The 21,408-nt window shown below is 41.9% G+C and overlaps 1 protein-coding gene across 3 annotated transcripts in view; it reads left to right on the top strand.

The window, feature by feature from the left end:
• Positions 1 to 21,408, top strand: part of NXN (nucleoredoxin) — a 142,663-nt gene that overhangs the window by 105,503 nt on the left and 15,752 nt on the right. For all 3 annotated transcript variants that reach the window (XM_011359899.2, XM_023530536.1, XM_023530535.1), the window contains 4 exons: positions 11,619 to 11,736; positions 13,755 to 13,888; positions 14,382 to 14,482; positions 15,917 to 16,023. In XM_011359899.2, coding sequence (XP_011358201.2) covers positions 11,619 to 11,736; positions 13,755 to 13,888; positions 14,382 to 14,482; positions 15,917 to 16,023 — 460 coding nt within the window. The remainder of the gene's footprint in view (positions 1 to 11,618; positions 11,737 to 13,754; positions 13,889 to 14,381; positions 14,483 to 15,916; positions 16,024 to 21,408) is intronic.

Here is a 21,408-nt window from a genome sequence, read left to right as displayed (position 1 = left end):
TGGACCCAGAAGGAGGGCACGTTGTGTGTTTAATGCCTGGTTCTTCTGTCTGCAGGAAACGGAGTGGACACATTATTCTCTAAACATCCCACTCTTGTGACCATTGGGTCATAGGTCTTCTTGATCGTTAATCTAGCTTCATAACTACAAATCCTCTATCAGGTCTTTGATTTCTCATAAGCTAGTGATGGTTCCAACCAGCCTGGCCCAGCCCATCCACATTTTTTCCTTGGTCTCACATGCTGGTCATTCTGTGTGTTGGCTCCAGGTAAAGGAGAGATGGGACAGTGAGGAGGGTGCAGGGATCACAGGCACTGTTAGATAAAGGGACGAGAGCTCTTAATTCCACTCACACTTGTTTTGGGTAATTTATTCTGCAATTTAAAGAACCTTCTGGGCCCCCAAATATCTCAAGGAACTAGGAAGAGTCTTGGTCATAAAGAGACCCTTTAAACAGCTGAACTTGATTGCTAGCTAGGCTGACTTATCCACAGTGTTTCTTCTCTCCTGTTCTCCATTCACTTCATTCATTCATTCCTCCATTTGTTCACCCATCATTTATTGAACACATAACATGTGCCAAGCATTGTACTTGGCCAACAGCTGTACTAGGCTGTAAAATTTCAGTCACAGGTCAAATCATACAGTGAGAATCATGCCTCAGAAGCCAGATGTGGTCTTAACTCTGAGGATAGGAGGACCAGGTCCTGCTGGAGCGTTTAGAATGGTTCTGGCATAACAACAACAATAATTGACATTAACACTAGCAGCTAACTATAATAATATAGTACCGAATTCATGCCAGGCCCTTCTCTAAAGGCATTATGTCACACATCTTATCTTCACAACAGTCTAGTAAGGTGTGGGTACTGTTATCGCCATTTTACAAATGAGAAAACAAAGAGAGAGAGAGTGTGAGTGTGTGTGAGTGTTAGGTAGCTTGTCTGAGGTCACTAACTAGCAAGTGGCAGGAACGGAGTTAGGCCTGAGTAGTCTGGCTCCTGAGGCTGTGCCAAGTCACCTCTGGTATATATACTCTCTTAACATAGGAAAGTGGGGCAAGGGGAATTTCTTCTTTCAGACTGTATATATAATGAATGGGCTTTGGTTGTGTTTGGTTAGGAAGGGTGGGGACACTTTTAAGGATCTGTTTTCAAAAGCTGCACACAGAAAGGATGGTGTTAACTGTGGCTGGCGCTTGGTGGAAGGGCGAGAGTAAAGTCTGCCTGCAGAGGCTCTGGCTGACCTTGCCGAAGCACGTTAACCCTACATCTGTGTTAGCTTTATCTTGATCCCATGGATTTGCAGCAGCTGTTGAGAAATAAAAACTTAGACCCCCAGTCAAGTGCAAGGCCCAATCCTCAGAATGAGAGGCAGATTCCATGTCGCCCTCAGGAGCTGGGGCTTCTCGGAAATCACCAGGTTGCATTTCCCTGTGGCATCTGTGGGTGCTGACTAATTCCACCCATGTTTCAGATTAGCTCGGCTTTATGGTTTGCATTTTTACAGTCTACCAGTTCCCCATCCTGTCCGTTTTGACATTTGCCTCATTGTTTCATGGGTCACTGTAAAAGCATTTCTGACCAACATTCCTAGAATGATGCAGCTTCAGCCACAACCTTGGAATTGTTAACCAGAACCAGCCGCCAGGCTGAGGAATGGGAACTTTTAAGTAACTCAATAGCCCATTTTGTCATCCTTTTTGATTTTTGCTAAGTTGAGGTAATGTCATCTCCTCTTTCTTTTTCTATTCCATCTTTGTTGTCTCGCTTCTGAAATGAGCGAACTTATAAACACTTAGATTGCTAGGCTTTGGGGTTTTTTTGAGAGTTTTAGTCTAAGTTACCTGGCCTCTGGGTAGCTATGAAAGGAAGTGGTTCACCAAATCCATCGTGTCATCGAAATGAACTTGGGGTGGACTTTCTTGCCAGGACAGTCACTGGAAGGAGAGCCAGCATTGGATGTAAAAGTCATTTGGTCCTTTACAACTGCGATGATGCCTGTTAGTTTAGTCCTTTAAAGTACTTGTATAATTTGCCATTAGTTTTTTGTCTGTCAATGTCCAGTGGAATGTGAGCCATTGCTCTCAGTCCAGTGTCCTGATTCAAAGGCTGCCGGGACGGGAACCGCCTGACTCAACTTCTTCTCCTCCTACGCTCTTCTGTAACAGACTGTACTGTATTTACGCTTCGTCATCCAAGCCAGAAGATGAAGAAACAAAGTAGGAATTCCTGTCAGAATCAGATGTGATGTCAGAGTTCTCTTGAGAGAAAAGCAAAATCCACAGACTCAGTTTTAAAAAAATTTCCAGATGCCCCTTTAAAACCTGGAAATCCAAAATGGGAGATGAGAAGGAAGGAGAAAGAAAGAAGGAAAGAAAGAAGGAAAGGAGGAAAGAAAGAAGGAATGAACAAACGAAGAAAGGAAAGGAAAGGAAAAGAAAAAAGGCAGACTCCATAAAACTGGCCAAAACACACATATGTGATTTGCAAAAGGTTCTTATGGCAAAACTACCACTCGTTACAGAAGGAAATCTCCATTTTTGTATTTAGCCTACTAACTATATACAGTTGATGGATTAACTTTAAAAGAGAGTTGACAGGAAAATGTTTTTTGAAGAGGATGCTGACAAGACAAGGGGGAAATAAGCATAAATTTGATTCAAATATTAATAATATGTCCCATGTATATGGTGCTTTAGTTTTCAGTGTCTCCACACACATTACTTCATCTAAGTTCCATATTCATCCAGTGATATGGGTATTACTGTGCTAGGCGAAGAGGCGTGACCTGCCCTACGTCTTGTACCATGTCACCTGTTGACATCTAATAAGATGTCAAGGCCGGTATGTAAACTCAGGCCCCTTGAATTCTATTTTCTTCTTAAACTCCATGTGTCCTTCTAAGAAGGAACTTTAAGACAATGAGAAAACACTTAATGCTTCTGACTTTGATTAAATGCTCTAATATTGTACCAAGGGAGAATATGAACTTATTTCTTGCAGATCCTCAAAAGTAGATGCAGTTAGTGCTCGGTCCTGTGTGGTTCTGATCTTCACCATCCTAAAGACAAAGGGATGAATTAGAGACCAGGAGGTAATCGGCTCTGAATGAGTTTAGAACATAGCAGCAGCAGTATAATGAGATTTTAATCTCCCACTCTTCACTATTGCAACATCTTAGAGTTTAGGCAAATGCTGATTTTTATTAGAGAGAATATTCATGACAAGAATAAAGATGGGACAATATCATAAGTCTCCTAGTTGAATCGAGGTCAAGTTTTACACTAAAATGAACTCTTAAGACAAGGGGGTCTTTATCTGGGGAATCAGACAGGTTCACTAACAGGCTTCCAGGGATTCATGAACTCTATGAAATTACACACAGACTCTTTCGTGCATGTGCATTTTTCTCTGGTGGAAGGAACTATACAGCCTTTGTCCTCAAAAGTGTCTGTGACCCAAAATTGGTTCTGAAACCACTGTTTCTTAAGAGGCCTCTTTGAAAAACTTTAGTGGACTTCAGATGTCACACATACTTGAAAAGGCATAGAGGTGAATCTTGGTGATCATTACTTTAAGCTCAAGGATTTCTTTAGTCAGCATAAGAAAACCATCATCAAAGCAGATCTATATGACTTTTGTAACATAAGGTTCACTTTCTGATTTGGGCATCAAAATTGACATGTTTGGAATGATCTACCTATGCCTTCTCTACTGTTTCAGAGCAGAGTAATAGCGATGCTACAACCTGAGAACAATAGTCCCATGCAAATCCAGAAATCACTGATGAATGACATAAGTCCCTAAATAAATCACTATCATATAAAATTAGACCATGACATGTTAGTCTACAAAAAGATCAACATTTCAGTATCAGGCGTCAGTCTAAGAAGCCTAATTTTTTCCCCATTAAACCAATGGACCTTTACTTGGAAACCAAAGACTCAACGACCATGGATAAAACACAAGCCAAGGCCGCCTGTCTTCCTTGAGTTCCATTGGAAGGGAAGGAAGATAAGGGTCATAGGTGCTATAGTTCCTTCTCTCTCCAAGTAGGATACCGAGATATCTGTGGTAGGATATCTGTGGTGATTGGGAGTGGAGCAAGGGAGGTGTTATAGTGCTTTTGCCTATGCGAGGGACCCAGAAAAAATGAGTTCTTTCTTATCTGTCAAGAGGGGAGTCTTAAAAGGAACAAGACTAATGCCCTTAGGCTATTCCAAGCAGGCCAGCCTTTAGGATCTCCTTTTATGATGTCACCTAGGGGAGTGGTCCTGACTTACACTGAGTGGCCAAGAATTTAGGGGCTAAGTTGCCCAGGTACCAAACCTACCATTAAAAAAAAAATTATATATATGTGCCAAGAGCCAGTTACATTCCTACATTTCAAGTATAATATGGGTGCCTAGATTCAAACCACTCTATTTAATCACGTTGCACCTGCCATCTTCATATATAAGGCTCACAGGCTGCAGCTTACTTTACAGAACAGTCTAGTTATCCCAAAAGAGAATCTTGTTACAAGATGCCATTTGCTTGTGGGAACTCCAAGCCTCTTACCAACACATGTGACCAGGGAAGAGTTCTTTTATGAAGGCAAGGATGGTTTAACCTTGGAGTAACTGCTAATGAAATATACCACAGTAGGTCAAAAGAATAGCCACAAAGTAACCATCCATTCCTGATAAAACTTTTGGTCAGAAAGTTACAGAAGGCTATTTTTATTGTGATAAAATACACATAACATAAAATTTACCATCTTAACCATTTTTAAGTGTACAGTTCAGTGGTATTAAATACATTCACATTGTTGTGCAACCATCAGCACCATCCATCCCCATAACTCTTCCTCTTGTAAAACTGAAACTCAAACCTGTTAAACAATAATTCCTTATTCTCCTGTCCCCTCCAGCTCTTGGCAACCACTATTATAATTTCTGTCTTTATGATTTTGACTAAGTACCTCATTTAAGTGGAATCATACAGTATTTGTCGTTTTGTGTCTGGCCTCAAGGTTCATCCATGTTGTAGCATATTTGCATTATTTCCTTCCTTTTTAAGGCTGAGTAATCAGGACTATTTCGTTTAACACATTAAAGAATATCCGCCTCCAACCAGTGGCTAATTTTACATATAATAGTAAAATATTACAAATATGTTCATGATAGTCAGGTAGAAGATGAGAATGCTTGCCCTTTAATATTGTTCTGGAAGTTCCAGCCAATATAGTTCTATTAGAAAAGGAAATAAATGGTATAGCTGTTGTAAAAAGAAGATAAAGTTCTTTATTTTCAAATAGCATGGCTTTTCTCTTCAGACTAAAAAACTACTTTGAAGTAAAATATATATGTTTTAAAATTAGCTCTTTTTATAGCTCCACCTTTCCATTCGTGACCTAGATCCCACTCCTTTGCCTATTCAGGGACTTTGTTCTTTCATTTTTTTCTTCTCATCAATTTTTTACTCTCTCTTCTGAATTATCCTCACTGGCATATGTTATAGTATCTCCCATCTTTAAACTATCCTCCCTCTGACCTCGTTTTTAAAATATCGTCCCTCTGACCTCATCATGCTTTTTTCTAGCTACAATCCCTTCTCTACTCTCTTTATAACAAACTCTTTAAGAGGATTGTCTATAGTCCAACTCAGTCCCTTATCTGCCATTTTCTTTCTCTTTTTATAACTTTTCTTTTAATTATTCTCCTCTAGGTATTTCACATGTTGGCAAGAGAACTTGAACGTGTCTGGGTCTCAGGCCCACTTTAGGCACGTGTGCTAGACAGAGCTGCACCCCATTCCCTCCCTCTGCCCCTCCAGTCTGTATTTCAGCTTCGTCACTTCACCAACTCCTCTCTGACACTGTCAAGGTTGTATGTGACCTTAGTTGCCAATCCACTGGTCAATTCTTGTTTTACTCAACATCTCAGCAGGATTTGACACAGTTGCCTACTCCCTCCTCTTCAAAACACTTTCTTCTCCTGCCCTTTGAGACACCAGAGTCTCTTCTTGTTTTCTCTCATGTCAGTCATCACTCCTTCTCAGTATTGGTGGTCCTGGGTTTTGCCCTGGGATCTCTTTTCTTCTATAGCCATGTCTTCTCCTGGACGACTTTATCCAGGCCCATGACCCTTAACAGCATCTAGGCACTGATTATTCCTGATTTATAGCTCATCCCCTCCTTGCCCACTGAGTCTACATCTGTAAATCCAGATGCCTACTTGAAATCTCCACTTGCATGTCTAATAGTCACCTCAGATTTGACCTGTCCAATCTTGACTTTTTTCCTCTCAAACTTCTTCCTCTTCCATTGTTCCTCATCTTAGTTAATGGGACCTCTTGACACACTTTTGTTCAAGCCCTCACACCACAACACATCCTTGATCTTTTCCTTTCCATCACCCCTTCCCCACATTCAATTTGTCGACCTACTCTATTGACTGTCTTCAAATATATTATGTCCTCACTCTCTCTGCTGCTGCAACCCAAGTCCTCACCACTGCTCTTAACTCCTGCCTGAGTTGTTTGTAGGAGCCTTCTCGATTGGTCTCTTGCCTTCCACTTGTCTTCTTTTGCTATGCATTCTTCACAGCAGCTGAAGTGACCTTTTTAAAATGGAAATCAGATCATCTGACTCCCCGCTAACCTTAACATATTACACTTAGAATAAAATTCCATTATTTTTACCAACGGGCCTTAAAAATCTGGTCCATGATTGCCCTCCGGCCTCCCTTCCTTGGCTTTATCTGGCTCCATTCACTCCGGCCTTCCCCACTCTGCCTCTTGGCCTCTGCACAGGTTCCCTGGCCTTCACATGGCTTTCCCTAATGCATGCGTGGCTTGCTCATTATTGGTATCTATATGTCATTTCTTCCAAGACGCCTTCCCAGATAACCCCTAAAATATGTACCACTCCCCCAGCACACTTTGTTCTTACTCTGCTCTGTTTTCCTTTTTAAAAATAATTTATTTTTCAATTACAGTAAACATGCATTATTATATTAGTTTCAGGTATGCAACAAACATACTGATTAGACATTCGTATAACTTACGAAGTGATCACCCCGGTAAGTTTAGTACCCATCTGACACCATACATAGTTATTACAATATTATTGACTGTGTTCCCCATGGTGTTCTTTACATCCCTGTGACTATGCTTGTAACTGGCAATTTGCACATCTTAATTCCTTCCTCTTTTTTACCTATCTCTCCAACCCCTTCCATCTGGCAACCATCAAAATATTCTCTGTATATATGAGTTTGTTTCCGTTTTCTTTGTTGGTTTATTTTGGTTTTTTTGATTCCACATGTAAGTGAAATCATATGGTATTTGTCTTTGTCTGACTTATTTCACTTAGCATAATACCTTCTAGGTCCATCCATGTTGTAAATGGTAAGATTTCATTTTTCTTTATGGCCGAGTAATATTCCATTGTATATATGTACCACTTCTTCTCTATTCTGTCGTCTATTGATAGACACTTACATTGCTTCCATATGTTGGCTATTGTAAATAGCACTGCAGTGAACTTAGAGGTGCATATATCTTTTTGAATTAGTGTTTTTGGTTTCTTTAGATAAATATTCAGAAGTGGAATTACTGGATTCTTCTTTGTCTTTTGTTATAGCCTTTGTTTTAAAGTCTGTTTTGTCTGGTATAAGTATGCTACCTCAGCTTTTTTATTTTTTTTCATTTCCATTTTCATGAAAAAAAAAATTTCATTCCTTTACTTTCAGTCTGTGTATCTTTCGTTCTGAAGTGAGTCTCTTGTAGGCATCATTTGTAAGCGTCTTGTTTTCTTATCCATTCAGACACCCTATGTCTTTTGATTGGAGCATTTAATCCATTCACATCTCAAGTAATTGTTGAGAGATATGTAGTTATTGCCATTTAATTATTCATAGTGTTCATTTTTTTCCCTCTTCCTTCTTCTCCCCTTCTTCTCCTCCTCCTTTCCTTCCCTTCCTCTCCCCCTTCCTCCTTCTCTTCCTCCCCTTCCTGGCCTCCTCCTCCCCCCTTTAACATTTCTTGTAATACTGCTTTGATGGTGATGAACTCTAGCTTTTTCTTGTCTGGGAAGCTCTTTATCTATTCTTCAATGATAGCTTTGCCAGGTGGAGTAATCTTGGTTGTAGTTCCCTGCTTTTCATCACTTAGAATATTTCTTGCCAGTCCTTTCTGGCCTACAGAGTTTCTGTTGAGAAATCAACTGACAGTCTTATGGGTGCTCCCTTGTATGTAACTAACTACTTTTCTCTTGCTGCTTTTAAGATTCTTTCTTTGTCTTTAATCTTTGACATTTTAATTATGTTGTATCTTGGCGTGGGCCTCTTTGGGTTCATCCTGTTTGGGACTCTCTGTGCTTCCTGAACTTATATTTCTGTTTTCTTTGCCAGGTTAGGGAATTTTTCTGTCATTATTTTTTCAAATAGATTTTCAGTTCTTTGCTGCCTCCCTTTTCCTCTGGTACCGCTATGATGTGAATGTTGGTATGCTTGATGTTGTCCCAGAGGCCCCTTAAACTATCCTCACTTTTTAAAATTTTTTTCCTTTTTGCTGCTCTGATTGGGTGTTTTCCGCTACCTTGTCTTCCAAATCTTGCTGATTCAATCCTCTTCTTCATCTAATCTACTGTTGATTCTTTCTAATGTATTCTTCCTTTCAGTTCTTGTATTCTTCATTTCTGACTGGTCCTTTTTTTATGTTTTCTATATCCATTTTTATGTTTTCTATTTCTTTCTTAAAGTTCTCACTGAGTTCATCTACTCTTCCCCTAAGTTCATTGAGCATCCTTGTAAGTAGTGTTTTGAACTCTGCATCTGGTAGATTGCTTGTCTCCATTTTGTTTAGTTCTTTTTCTGGAGTTTTGTTCTGTTCTTCCATTTGAAAAGGGACACGTTTTTTGTTTTCTTATCCATTCAGCTGACCCCTGTGTTTGTTTCTATGTAGGTAGATATGCTATGGTAGATATGATATGGTAGAGTGGCCTTATTGTAGGTGTCCTATGGGGCCCAGTGGTGTAGTCTCTTTTGTCACCTGAGCTGGTTGCTCCAGGTGTGTCCCTTGTGTGGCTTGTGTGTGCCCTCCTTTTGTATATGAGCCTTGATTGCTGTTGGTACGTCAGTGGGAGAGCTTGACCCTCAGGCTGATTGGCTGTGAGAAATGGTCGTGACTATGGTGGAGGAGCTGTTGTGCAGGGGCTGACCCCACAGAGTAGATTTTACTTTAGCAGGACTCCAGTGCCTGCTAAGTCTGCCCTTTGGGAATGTCATTTGTGGAGGTGATTGGGTAGTGCTCTGGTGTGGTCTGAAGCTGGCCACCAGGTGTATTGGTTCTGGGGCCTCTTGGGAGGGGCTCTGGTGCAAGGCAAGGTCAGCCAGTGCCTGTGCCTGGCCCCGTATGAGTGCTCTGTTTTCCTTTTATCATTTATAAGTGCCTAAAATTATTATTTGTATTCTTGCTTGTATTCTCTGTCTCTCCCACTAGAATAGAAGCTCTGCAAAGGCAGTGGCTTCATCTGCCTTGTTCTTTCTTGTATCCCTTGTGCTTAGAACATAATAGATGCTCAATTAATATCTGTTGAATGAATTTCAGTACTTAACCAGTTATAGAACTGAGGGTTAAAACAGTCTGTTTATAACAGTGCTATATGTGCCTAAACATCAATAAGGAAAAGATAAGCAACCAAAATGCAGTGTCATTTTTTCCTATAAAATTGGAAAAACTAAAGGTTGGTGATGATGTTGCTGAGGGTACTAGGAAATAGGCACTCTCATTTGCCACTGGTGAAAATATAAAATTGTGTAAGCTGTCATAGGTGGTGAGTCATGGGTAATTTTTTTTTTAATTTATTGGGGTAACATTGGTTAATGCAATTATATAATTTTCAGGTGTACATTATCATTTGACATCTGTATATTCTATTGTGTGTTTACCACCCAAAGTCCAGTTTCCTTCAGCTACCATATATTTGATCCTCTTTAAGAGTCATGGGTGATTTTTATCTCAATTTTTGTGGTATGCTATGTTTCCTTTTTTTTTTTTTTTAATAATTACTTGTTCCCTCAATAATTATTTTTTAAGCCAGAAAAATCTCATAACCTTAATCTTTCTTTTTTACCTCCTTTTTGTTGTTAAATTAACCCAGTTAAATCTTTGCACCAGCCAACTTGTGAAGTTAATCCCAGCAGCACATAGTCTTGTTCTGTTGTTGAACCTCTTCTCTTAAGAATGTTTACTCTGAATCCTTTATTAGCTTTTTCTGCGATGATGCAATGCTAGTCATTGAAAAGTGTATATGTGGAGTCCCTCTTGTTCTGAGGTCCTGGGCTAGGGAGCCCATTGGAAAGATGGAGCTGTGAAAAACATGCAGGCAAAAGCAGGGCCCACCCACTTTGAGGTGGGGTCCCACAACCCTTCTTGCCAAGACCCAAGTCTACACACACAGGGGAATCCTAACATTTCTTGGCAGATACACTGCCCAATTCCCTTGCTGCCTGGGATCGAGTTAAAAACGATAAGAATCACAACCACACATGCATTTCCCTCTGTTGTATGCAGCTAGACTTCTGATGCCTGTTTTCTCTGACATAACCATGCCCTCTTCTGCCCGTGCCCCAGTCAGTGGCCTCCTGTCTGGGCCCCAGTCCTGGAAGGGAGGCTCGCAGCTAAATCACCAATGGGCCGTTCTTCAGTTTATCCTTGTTTCTTTCTTTCCCGGAGGTGAATTGGTAGCTTGACATTTCATTTAATTATGTTATTTTCTGGACTTGGCAGTTAAGTTCCTGAGTACCCAGTGGCCCACCTGAGCAGTGTTCACCCAGACATCCACGAGCAGAGGAGCCTGCACATACTTGGCTCCTAGCCCTGGGCTGTTGGGTTCATGTTTCTTCAGCCTCACCCCACTTAGACATGGTTCTGTGGCAGTGTGCGCAGTCAGCCTCAAGAACCTCCCAATAGATTGTGGATTGTCTCGAGTGGCACTGAGAGCTGAGGGTTGGGGCTGGCACAGGATATTGCCTCCCTAATATTTGCTGGCTGAATAGCACATGCTTATAAAGACTGCCGATATTCCAGGGTGAGGTGGTGAGAGGGGCAGATTTTAACTACTTGTCTTCTGTTGTATACCCTCTCTCTTCCCTCTTGGGGCTCAGGGGACATAGCAGGGCAGGGGAGTACCTGCCTGCTGATAGGGTGGAGAGGCACCAATAAAAAGCCTCCCCTCCTGCCTTCCCCACCTAGCAGAGGTGTCACTACCTTTGAAAGATGCATAATCCATCTTTATCTTCATGTTTGTTAGAGAAAGTGCCCAGGGGAGAGCTAAGAGAGAATAGCTTTCCTAGAATAGGTGTCGTCCATCTCCCATCAGCCTCTGCCACGGCTGGTGCCAGGGTGGGACTCAGACACAGGATCCCCTGTGATAGACCACAGGGACAAGTGAGGTTGTAGCTTCACTTATCCATTTTGCCTAGCCAGCCCTGCTTTTAATCACTTATTCATTTATCTGTACTTTAGTGTTTTCCAGGCCATTTACCCTCAGGCCTGAGGGGTTGAAAAGAACTCTGCAATTAATTCAGTTTGGACTTAACCAACTTCTTTTAACTTTTCTTCTTACAGCTTAAACTTTGGAACAAATATCGAATTTCCAACATTCCATCACTAATATTCCTAGACGCCACCACCGGGAAGGTCGTGTGTAGGAATGGGCTGCTGGTGATCCGTGATGACCCAGAAGGTGAGACCTTAGCAAATCCATCCTGTATTCCTCCTTCCGTCCTGCTACCCTGACCTCCTCCCCTTTGCTAGACAGTGTACAAATGAAATACAGTTGACTGTCGAATAAAGTGGAGTTTAGTTAGGGGCACTGACTCCTGCACAATCGAAAATCTGTATATAACTCTCATCTCTCCAAAAACATAACTACTAATAGCCTACTGTTGACCGGAAGCCTTCCTGATAACATAAACAGTTGATTAACACACATTTCGTATATGTATTATATAATGTATCCTTATAAAAAAGTAAGCTAGAGAATAGAAAATTACAAAAAATTATAAAGAAGAGAAAATAGTGTTACAGTAGTGTACTGTATTTATCGATACCGTAAGTTTACGTCATCTGTGTTAGGCTACACAGTTCATCCATGAGTTTTTTCAAGTCGTCAGTTGAAAAAAATCTTTGTATAATGGACACACACAGTTCACTCATGTTGTTCAGGGGTCAGCTGCACATGTAAGTGGGTTTATTTGGCTAAAGAGTATTGTCTTGATGAAATTATAGTATTCTCTAGGTCACGGTTAAGATTTTTAAAGGGATCAGAATGTCCCTCCTGGGAGCTTTAATTCATGGGCCAAAGGAGATGGAATCTGAAAAAGGAAGTTTAGCTTTGAGGGCTGAGGAGGCTGTTGAGAACCAGCTAGAGCTCAGATACTGACTTCTAGTGCTGTTTCAGTGGCAGCAGTCACCTTAACAATTAGAGATAGGCTAAGTGATTTGCGGAGGTTTTTTTTTTTTTCTTTTAATACATTACCATAGCAAAGTTGCAGTCTCTGTTGCTCTCCTGGTCTCAGCAGTGAGTGCACCTCATTTCTTGGTGCTGCCCAAGTCCTGCAGGCCTTGGTCTTGATGGCCAGCTGGGTGGAGGGCTATACATTGGTAGGTTGCTCAGCTCACCCTGCCCAGTGGCTGTCCAACATCTGTTTCTCTCTCCCTTGCACTGGAGTCATAAAAGGGTCAGAAGATCTTCCCTCCTCACTTACTGATCCAATGCGAGGATTCGAGCATGGTCACAAATTTCCCCAGTAAAAATTTCACCTGTGTCAAAGAATTGTCCTCAGTAAAACCCAGGGCATGGTAGAACCAAGTCTTTACTTTCTCAAATTTAAACACACACACACACGTGCACGCACGCACGCACTACTCTGAAACCTATTAAAATGCAGATTTCTTCCCTACTCCCAAGATTTTCGGATCCATTTGTTCAGGGTGGGCTTGGCCACCTGCATCTTTAACCAGTCTGTGCTTCTCCCTCCCATCCTTCCCCCACTCCAGGCGATTTTGAGGAAGTGGTCCATGGACCACCCTGTGAGAAAACACTGTTCTGTTGAGCTGAGAACATATTATTTGCTTTTCCTGCCTGGGGCTTAAGTGTCATCAGAATGTAGACCATCTGGGTTGAGTGGGTTTTACTCTTTCCTTTCTATAGATTTAAATTCTCATCTTACTTGGTTCCCTGGGCCCCAACCCAGACCGTCTGAACTAGAATCTCTAGGAAGTGGGGCCCAGCTGATTTAAAAATTCCCCAGCAGATTCTAAAATATAGTCAGAGTTGAGATCCACGGAGATTCCAGGATTGGAATTGAAGAAATTCAAGGTTAGTATCTGAGGCAGTGCTTCCCCAGCTTGGCGCATCAGAGGCACTGGGAGAGTCTGTTTCGCTTTGTTTTGGACATACAGCTTCAACCTTGCCCCTGGATCCTGGGACTTGGGGTGTGAGCTGGGTTTCTGTATTCCTCGAAAGCCCTGCAGGAGATTGGGCCCTGTGATCATACAGGTTCAAGAACCATTGCCTTGAGGTAGGGCTCTGTCATGGATGAGTTTTGCTTTTATTCCTGTATTTTTAGCTGCAGACCCTATGGGTGTGTTAAAGACTATTTGATGATAAAGTTGTTATGCTCTGCAGCCCTGAGGCCTCTTGGGTCAGAGGACACAATGAAGAGTCTTAACATTCTCGCCATCTGTTGCCTGTTGCAGGTTTGGAATTCCCTTGGGGACCTAAACCCTTCAGGGAAGTCATTGCAGGGCCCTTACTTAGAAATAATGGGCAGTCCCTGGAGAGCAGCAGCCTGGAGGGGTCTCACGTGGGAGTCTATTTCTCCGCACACTGGGTGAGTGTTTGGTTCTTCTTTGGCCCAGGCAGAAGGAAACGGTGATGTCTCCACCAAGACCAATTGTGACTGGCTTCTGGAGGTGGGACTGTGTGGGCATAATTTCCCGGCATTCTTCCTCTCTCCTGTGCATAATGCCTTGTTGGCATGCAATAAGTGCTTATTATTATGAATCATAATAGCAGCAAGAAAATGACTTCTTTTGATAGGTCTAAAAGGATAGCTTTCCTAACTCGTTTTGATGAGGCTTCCAGTGCTCCCTGAAGAGGTTCCTTTGACCGTTGCCTGTCGGCACACTGTGAGGGGTGGGGAGGAGCCTGTGCTGGATGCTTGCCATTATAAGAGGCACGTTTGTTTCCGCCTCTCATAAACCAGGTTTTGCCATCCCAATCCTACTTGGGTCTTGTTTGCCTGGCCTCTCATGGCAAGTGGCTGGGAAAGGGGGTATTGAAGATGTAACGTCACGCTACAGGATCCCACTCTTGTCTTTCAGTGTCCACCTTGCCGAAGCCTCACCCGGGTCCTAGTGGAATCCTACCGGAAGATCAAGGAGGCAGGCCAGAAATTTGAGATTATCTTTGTTAGTGCAGACAGGTAATGTGTGCTGGGGAAGGTGGCAGCGTAGTTCTCATTTTCTGCAGGTGTTCTCCCTTACACGTCTCACTTCTTCAGTGTAAAGCTTGGAGCTAGCGATTAGGGAAGACATATCTGAGATTATTGGCAGAGGGATGGACACATTTCGCAGTTACTCCTGGGATTGTCTGAAGGGAAGCCGAGAGTAACTTGTTCTTGCTGTCAGTATGGGGGTTTGTCCTAATTCAGGCCTGGGTCATTTGAGATTAGAAAGTGTTTTTCTGATTTGTTCAGCATTTTGGATTGTGGCGAAAGAATATGGAGGGAGAAAGATGAAAAGAAAAGAACTAGAGACTAATGAAATATGATGCCTGTTTGGAAGGCTGTGCAATCATTTTTCTTAGCTCTGGCCATGGACTTTGTCTGGGGGCTATCATAAAACCAGAAGGGCAGACCTTCTTCCCAGAGTGCATCAGGTACTTTTAGCCTCAATTTCCTCTGCTTCTTGCCTTTTCACTGACTTTACTCATCATTGACCTTCCTTTATCACAAAATTCCAGCCCCAGTTCAGGCCAAGCCGTCAGATGCCTCTGCCTCTAAGTGCCTGTTCACAGAAGGCTCTCTGAGACGCCAACTCAGAGACCGTGTTGTGTGCTGTCATATTCTTGACATCTGCACTATTTCGTGCTTGGTTTATTGGCCTGTGGTCCGCCCCCCTGTTTTACAGCTCCCCACTGAGTGAAGGCAAGCTTGAGGGCATGCCAGGTGAAGTAATCACTTTTTAAAGCTTTAAAAAAAATCAACTTTATTGAAGTATAATTTACATACGGTGAAATGCATACAGTTAGGTATACAGTCAATTTCGCAGAATGTATGTCCCCACGTACCCATGTAGAACATTTCCATCACTCAGAAGACTCCCTCATACTTCTCATCAGTCAATCCTCACCCCCAAATCCCAGCTTCAAGAAACTCCTGATCTGCTTTTTTTAATTAGATTTGTAATTCCTGCAATTTCTCATATGTGGAATCATAGTGTTTATGCTTGCCTAAAAGGATGGTCCTGTACAAATCACTGTTACACTCACAAAATAGAAGTGTCACTTGAGAACGCAGTGTCTGAACATCTACACTTCTTATAAAAATAAGACCTGTCTGTGTTGAAAAACGAAAAGCTAGGCATGGGTTGAACTGGTAGGATTCAGGGAAGCAGGCTGCGGAAAGCCTGGTGTTTTAGTTTGGCATCCCGTGTTGTGAGGAGGCGTTTGCTTCTTGGCATGCACCTGAATGGGTAGAGTAACCCACTCTGTCTTATTAGCCTGATGTCTGAGGTCACGGTGTTTCGAAGCCCCAGCATCTGTAGAGCCCTGGACACAGCTTGGTAGAAAGCAGGGAGGACCCAGCAGTGGTGCATTCGGAGGTAATAGAGCCTTGTTTCCATATGTGTTTCTATAGGTCAGAGGACTCGTTCAAACAGTACTTCAGTGAGATGCCCTGGCTCGCTGTCCCCTACACCGACGAGGCCCGGCGGTCACGTCTCAACCGCCTGTATGGCATCCAAGGTAGGCATTCCAAACTCCAGGGGACTCCCTGGAAGCCTGCTCATCCAGGCTTACCATGTCTTTGGCTTTCCTTTTAGGGAGAAGATAAAGAACATCTTTATTTTTATGACTGTTCACTTTCTTTACCATATTAAAAATTACATGCCTTGAATTTTATGGTATGTACATGATTAATCATTGAAGTTGTTTTTTAAGCAAAGTGCTTGTCCAGATGAGGCAGCTGCTTCGCACCGCCTGGCCTAGGGGGTTCTTATGTGGTCAGACCATGGAGCACGTGCTTCCCAATGACTCGGCCGAAGCCCTACCCCAAGGGTTTTACTGTCAAACAGACCTGAGAGTGCTCTTTGTTCCATCACTCAGACTCTTTGAGTCTCAGTTTACTCATCTGCGAAATGGGCACAGTAAAATCTCTGACACAGAGTTGCTGGGAGCATTAAAAGGATAATGTATATTGGGCATTTCTCATGGTTCCTGAAGAATACAAGCGAGGACTGAGTGGGTATTACCTTTTAGGTGAGAAAATTGATTTCCTGAAGAGTGTCAAAAACCAGGACTTGGAGAACTACTAATCATAATGAGGTTCCCACCCACCCCCCCGAAATAATGATTTTTAGTGAGACAAACTATGTTTTTCTTCTTTATTATGTGAATACCTCCTTCTAGCCTTTACCTAGCTAGGTGTTTTCTTGATGAAGCACTTAACTGGCCTGTTAAGAGTAAAACTCAACTCCCTTTGTATCAATGGTACCAGATCCTGGTCAGGCCTAGACAGATACAGCTGATATTTGAGTTCTCAGTGCCCCTTGTGTTATAGGGAGTGAAAAAAAAAAAAAAGACACATTAAGATTTACCCACAAATTCCACAGCTTATGAGAGAATATATATCAGATTCTTTAACCTTTTTCTTCGACATTTAGAGTAAGCATATGGTTTTATTTGGAGCTAAAGCTTCAAAAAATTAATACTTAATTTTAAATCGGTGCTCCTCGGTTTGAAATGTACGTAAGAATTGCCTGGGGGTCTTGTGAAAATGCAGTTTCTGATTTAGTGGGTCTGGGCTAGGGCCGAGATCCCGTATTTGTAGCAAGCCCCCAGGCGATGCCGATGCTGCTGATCCAGGGACCACACTTTGGGTATTTACAGTCTAGTAATCCTTTGAGAACATCGGTGGCTCATGCCTCCTATTAATAAAAAAGGTGAAGGCTGTTCCCTTTCTAAACAGAAGTTGCATGACATGCTATTATTGTTCACTGGTTCAGAGGAATGGCACCAAGTTGAGTAACTTAAAGGCAGTGTCACTGGCTTCTTTCCTTGCAGCACTGCCTGCAGAGAGACTTAAAACATGTGTGCCTTGAGGTAGGAACCGAGGGCTGAATTGCCACTTCATGGGGCTGAGTAAAACTTCATGTCTTTTAATTCATTTATTCATTCATACTCAACAAATGTTTGTTTGCTGAGGACTGACCCTCTCTACTGCTAAGTGACCTTGAGCAAGTTATTTGACTTCTCTTTTATCAGTAAAATTGGGACGTTTCAGTGTTGGGCACAGAATAAATAAATATTTAACTAACAGTAAAAAAAGGAAAATTTGATTTTACAATCAAAAAAGGGTAAACTTTTAAATGTCAAAAAGCTTTAACAAAGGCAACCAACAATATTAATAGCATGTATGACAAAGAGTCGCTATCCTTCATAGAAAAAGAGCTCTTCCCAGATACTAGTCCAAAAGAGAGAAAATTTAGACACCAAAGATAGGAGGTAGGCAGTTCTTCCGATGAATAGTCAGAATGGATATGAAAAATATTCAGCATAATTTAGTTTTATGAATTACAGATGAAAATACTGATTTTGTATCTATCACATTTGTTAAGCACTCCCTTCCTCTCCACCTACCCCCCTTCAAAAAAAAAAAAAGATAATCCACAGTGTAGGAAAGAGAGCAGACAGCTAGTAGGAATATAAATCAGGACAGCCTTTCAGGAGAGCAATTGGCAATATATACCAGAGGCCTTAAAAAATCCCTAAAACCTTTAACTTAAAAATCCCACTTGTAGGAATCTATGCTCAGGAAATTACCAAGTACCCGGCCAAGGCTGAACTTCTCTTGAGCAGGTGGTGGATTTTTGTTTTTGTTTTTTTCTTTCATCTTTTGTATACTTTGAATTTCATTACAGACCACAATTCTTTTTTTGCTTTAGTCCCTAGAAAACCCGGAGGTGAATTTTTAACCTTTAGCAATTTTGCAAAACTGACCATTTCTGTGCATGCCTTTGACACTAGCTTCATTTTCTCTTCCTTGTTTTCCCTTCAGGGGGATATTTTCTTATGTTTTTATTGAATTATATCATGTACTTTTTAATCCTTTTTGGAAAAAAGATGGAATAGATTTAAATGCATAGGATTCTATTCCTCAAGCTCCAACTAGCCACCAATACTCTCTGTACTGAGCTTGGTGGGATATAAAGAAACCAGAAGGGTGGCCCAGTGCTGGTCTTGAGTGGATAAGACGAGATTTACATTTGGAAATAACTAAAAAGCAGAGTATGTTGATATAAAAGTGTTGGTCAAGTAAGTGCCATTTTGTACAGGGGCTTAGAAGACTGACAGTTGTCCCAGAGAGTGGAGCTAGGTTCTGGGCCTTACTCAGCCACTTTGCTCGGTCAGGAGGCTTCTCCACATTTTCAAGCTTGTGTCAGTGGAGCAGAATCTCTTCCTCTCCAAGATAGGGAGTTGGGTTCTCCTTTCCTGGATGTGGGGTTCAGCACGATGGCAGGCACTCCTAGTGGTCAATGCAAAGGCCATGGGGCCAACTGAAACTAATAAATTACCAAAGGATGGTCTACATGTAATACATAGCTAGTTTGAGAGTGGCAGTCTATGCCCTCCCTGTACCATGTGTGGTGCCTCTGGGGACACTTTTGGGTGGGTAGTGGGGGTGCCTAGGCACAGAACAGCAGTCTCATAGGAGAAATCATGAGCTTTTCAAGATTCAGTACAAGTTTTGAACTCACCACTAAGGCCAGAGGGTGCCCTCTCTGTGTAATGTTGACAGGGCACAAAAAAATTAAATTGATCATTTTCTCTCTGCCGTCAGAAAGCAAGAAGGGAACTCTCTTTTCAGATTCTCTGGTTGTCAACATGCAAGTATCCCAGATGGAGGAGCTGCGGTTGTTAGGTGTGGCCTAGACAGCCAGAAAGGGGGTAACCACAACTGAGTAAGAAGAGAATGGAGAGTTCTCAGAGACGCATTCATTTGGCACGTTTTCCTAAGGACCTGGCAGTGTGGGGATGAAAAGTACATATGTGGTCCCCTTGAGGAGCCCTCATCAGAAAGCTAATCTGGAGAGGCTCGATGCCAGGCAAGCGGCAGCCAGCCAGCCATGCCACAGTAAAAGAATGTGAGATTCATGCAGAACCCAGCTCTAGCCAGTGAGTGTTCGCTGCAGCCCAGCCCCGCACCTCGCTCATCCTGCTATTTCTCATCTGCTGCTTCCACAGCCTACACACCCCTGTTATCTGTTCTAGTCTCTCTTCAGCTTGGACCTGTCTCCTTTCCCAGCTCCCCACCTCCTGATTCTGTGCCTTCAGGTTGTTATAGTCTTTGACAGTGTTTTGTGCTGACTGCTCCTTGATCACCGATCTCTTGGGTTAAGCCTTAGGACTCATTCCTGCAAGCAGCCTGTCAGACATTGCCTGCTGACCTTGATCTATCTGCCTCTGATCCTGTCAAACCAGAGATGCACTAAAGCACAGTGAAATATGAGTATAGAAGAGCAACACAACATCTTTATCAAGGTAGCATTTAATGAAGGGCCACATGATGGAATAATTCAATTCAGAGCAGACTTGCTTAGAGTTGTTTAGCCAGGAAGGCTTCCTGGAGAAGGTGGCTGTGGAGCAGGGCCTTACAGAATGGATGGGGGTTAGATAGGAGATTTGGGATATTCCAGGGCAAAAACCAGAATAGGATGCCCATGGTGTACTATAGAGCAGAGTGGGCAATAAGGCTGGTGAGGTCACACTGTAGAGGAACTTGAACACTATGCCGAGATCCTTGGATTTGACCCTTTAGATTTTTGGAGCCTTTTGAAAACTTCGCTTCAGGGACAATCAATACAGTAGTGACATTTACGCTAGATTGGAAGAGAAATTCCAGAAATCAGGTTGTCCACTGATATTTTCCTTTTTATTTTTATTTTTTTAAATTAAGGTAAAATTGGTCTATAACATATTAGTTTCAGGTGTACAACATAATAATTTGATATTTGTATATAGTACAAAGTGATCACAATGATAAGTCTAGTTACCATCCACCATCATAGAATTGACCCCCTTCGCCCATTTTGCCCACCCCCCGACCCTCTTCCTCCTCTGATAATACCAATCTGTTCTCTGTATTTGTGAGTTTCATTTTGTTTGTTTCATTTCTTAGATTCCACATATAAGTGAAATCATACAGAATTTGTCCTTCTCTGTCTGTCTTATTTCACTCAGCATAATACCCTTTAGGTCCATCCATGTTGTCACAAATAGCAAGATTTCCTTCTTTTTTATGATTGAGTGGGATTCTGTTGTGTATGTGTGTGTGTGTGTGTATGGGCGTGTGCACGTATGTGCTCGTGTGTAGGCCACATCTTCTTCATAATATTGATGAACACTTAGGTCGTTTCTATATCTTTGCTATTGTAAATAATGCTACAGTGAATGTAGGGGTGCATGTATATTTTCAAATTAGTATTTTCACTTTCTTCAAATAAATACCCAAAAGTGGGATTGCTGGATCATATAGTAGTTCTATTTGTAATTTTTTTTAGGACCCTCCATACCGTTTTTCATAGTAGCTGCACCAATTTACTAACAGTGTAGGAGGGTTCTCTTTTTTCCATATCCTCGTGAACACATGTTGTTTCTTGTCTTATTGATGAAAGCCATTCTAACAGGTGTGAAGCGATATCTCATTGTGGTTTGGATTTACATTTCCCTGATGATAAATGATGTTCAATATCTTTTCCTGTGCCTGTTGGCCATTTGTATGTCTTCTTTGGAAAAATGCCTATTTAGATCTGCTCATTTTTTAATCGAATTTTTCGTGTTTTTGCTATTGAGTCGTTTGAGTTCTTTATATATTTTCATCTCTGCTTTCTAATTCTACCTTTGTTCTTCTAAGGCCTTGTCTTGCCTCCCATTTTCCCTTGCCTCTGTATCTCTCTTTCTCTATTACCTCCTTCTTTCCCACTTTACAGGATGCTTAGGTCTTTCTTAGCCATAAAAAAAATTCCATCACCCCTAAAGTTACTATCTAATCTGTTCAGGCTTCCATAACAAAGCACCATAGACTGAGTGGCTTCAATGATAGGAATTGATTTCTCACAGTTCTGGAGGCTG

This window comes from Pteropus vampyrus, unplaced genomic scaffold, assembly GCF_000151845.1.
Source record: "Pteropus vampyrus isolate Shadow unplaced genomic scaffold, Pvam_2.0 Scaffold50, whole genome shotgun sequence".
Classification (NCBI taxonomy): Eukaryota; Metazoa; Chordata; class Mammalia; order Chiroptera; family Pteropodidae; genus Pteropus; species Pteropus vampyrus.
The sequence above is the reverse complement of the archived record's forward strand: the minus strand, read 5'-3'. Positions and strand labels throughout refer to the sequence as shown.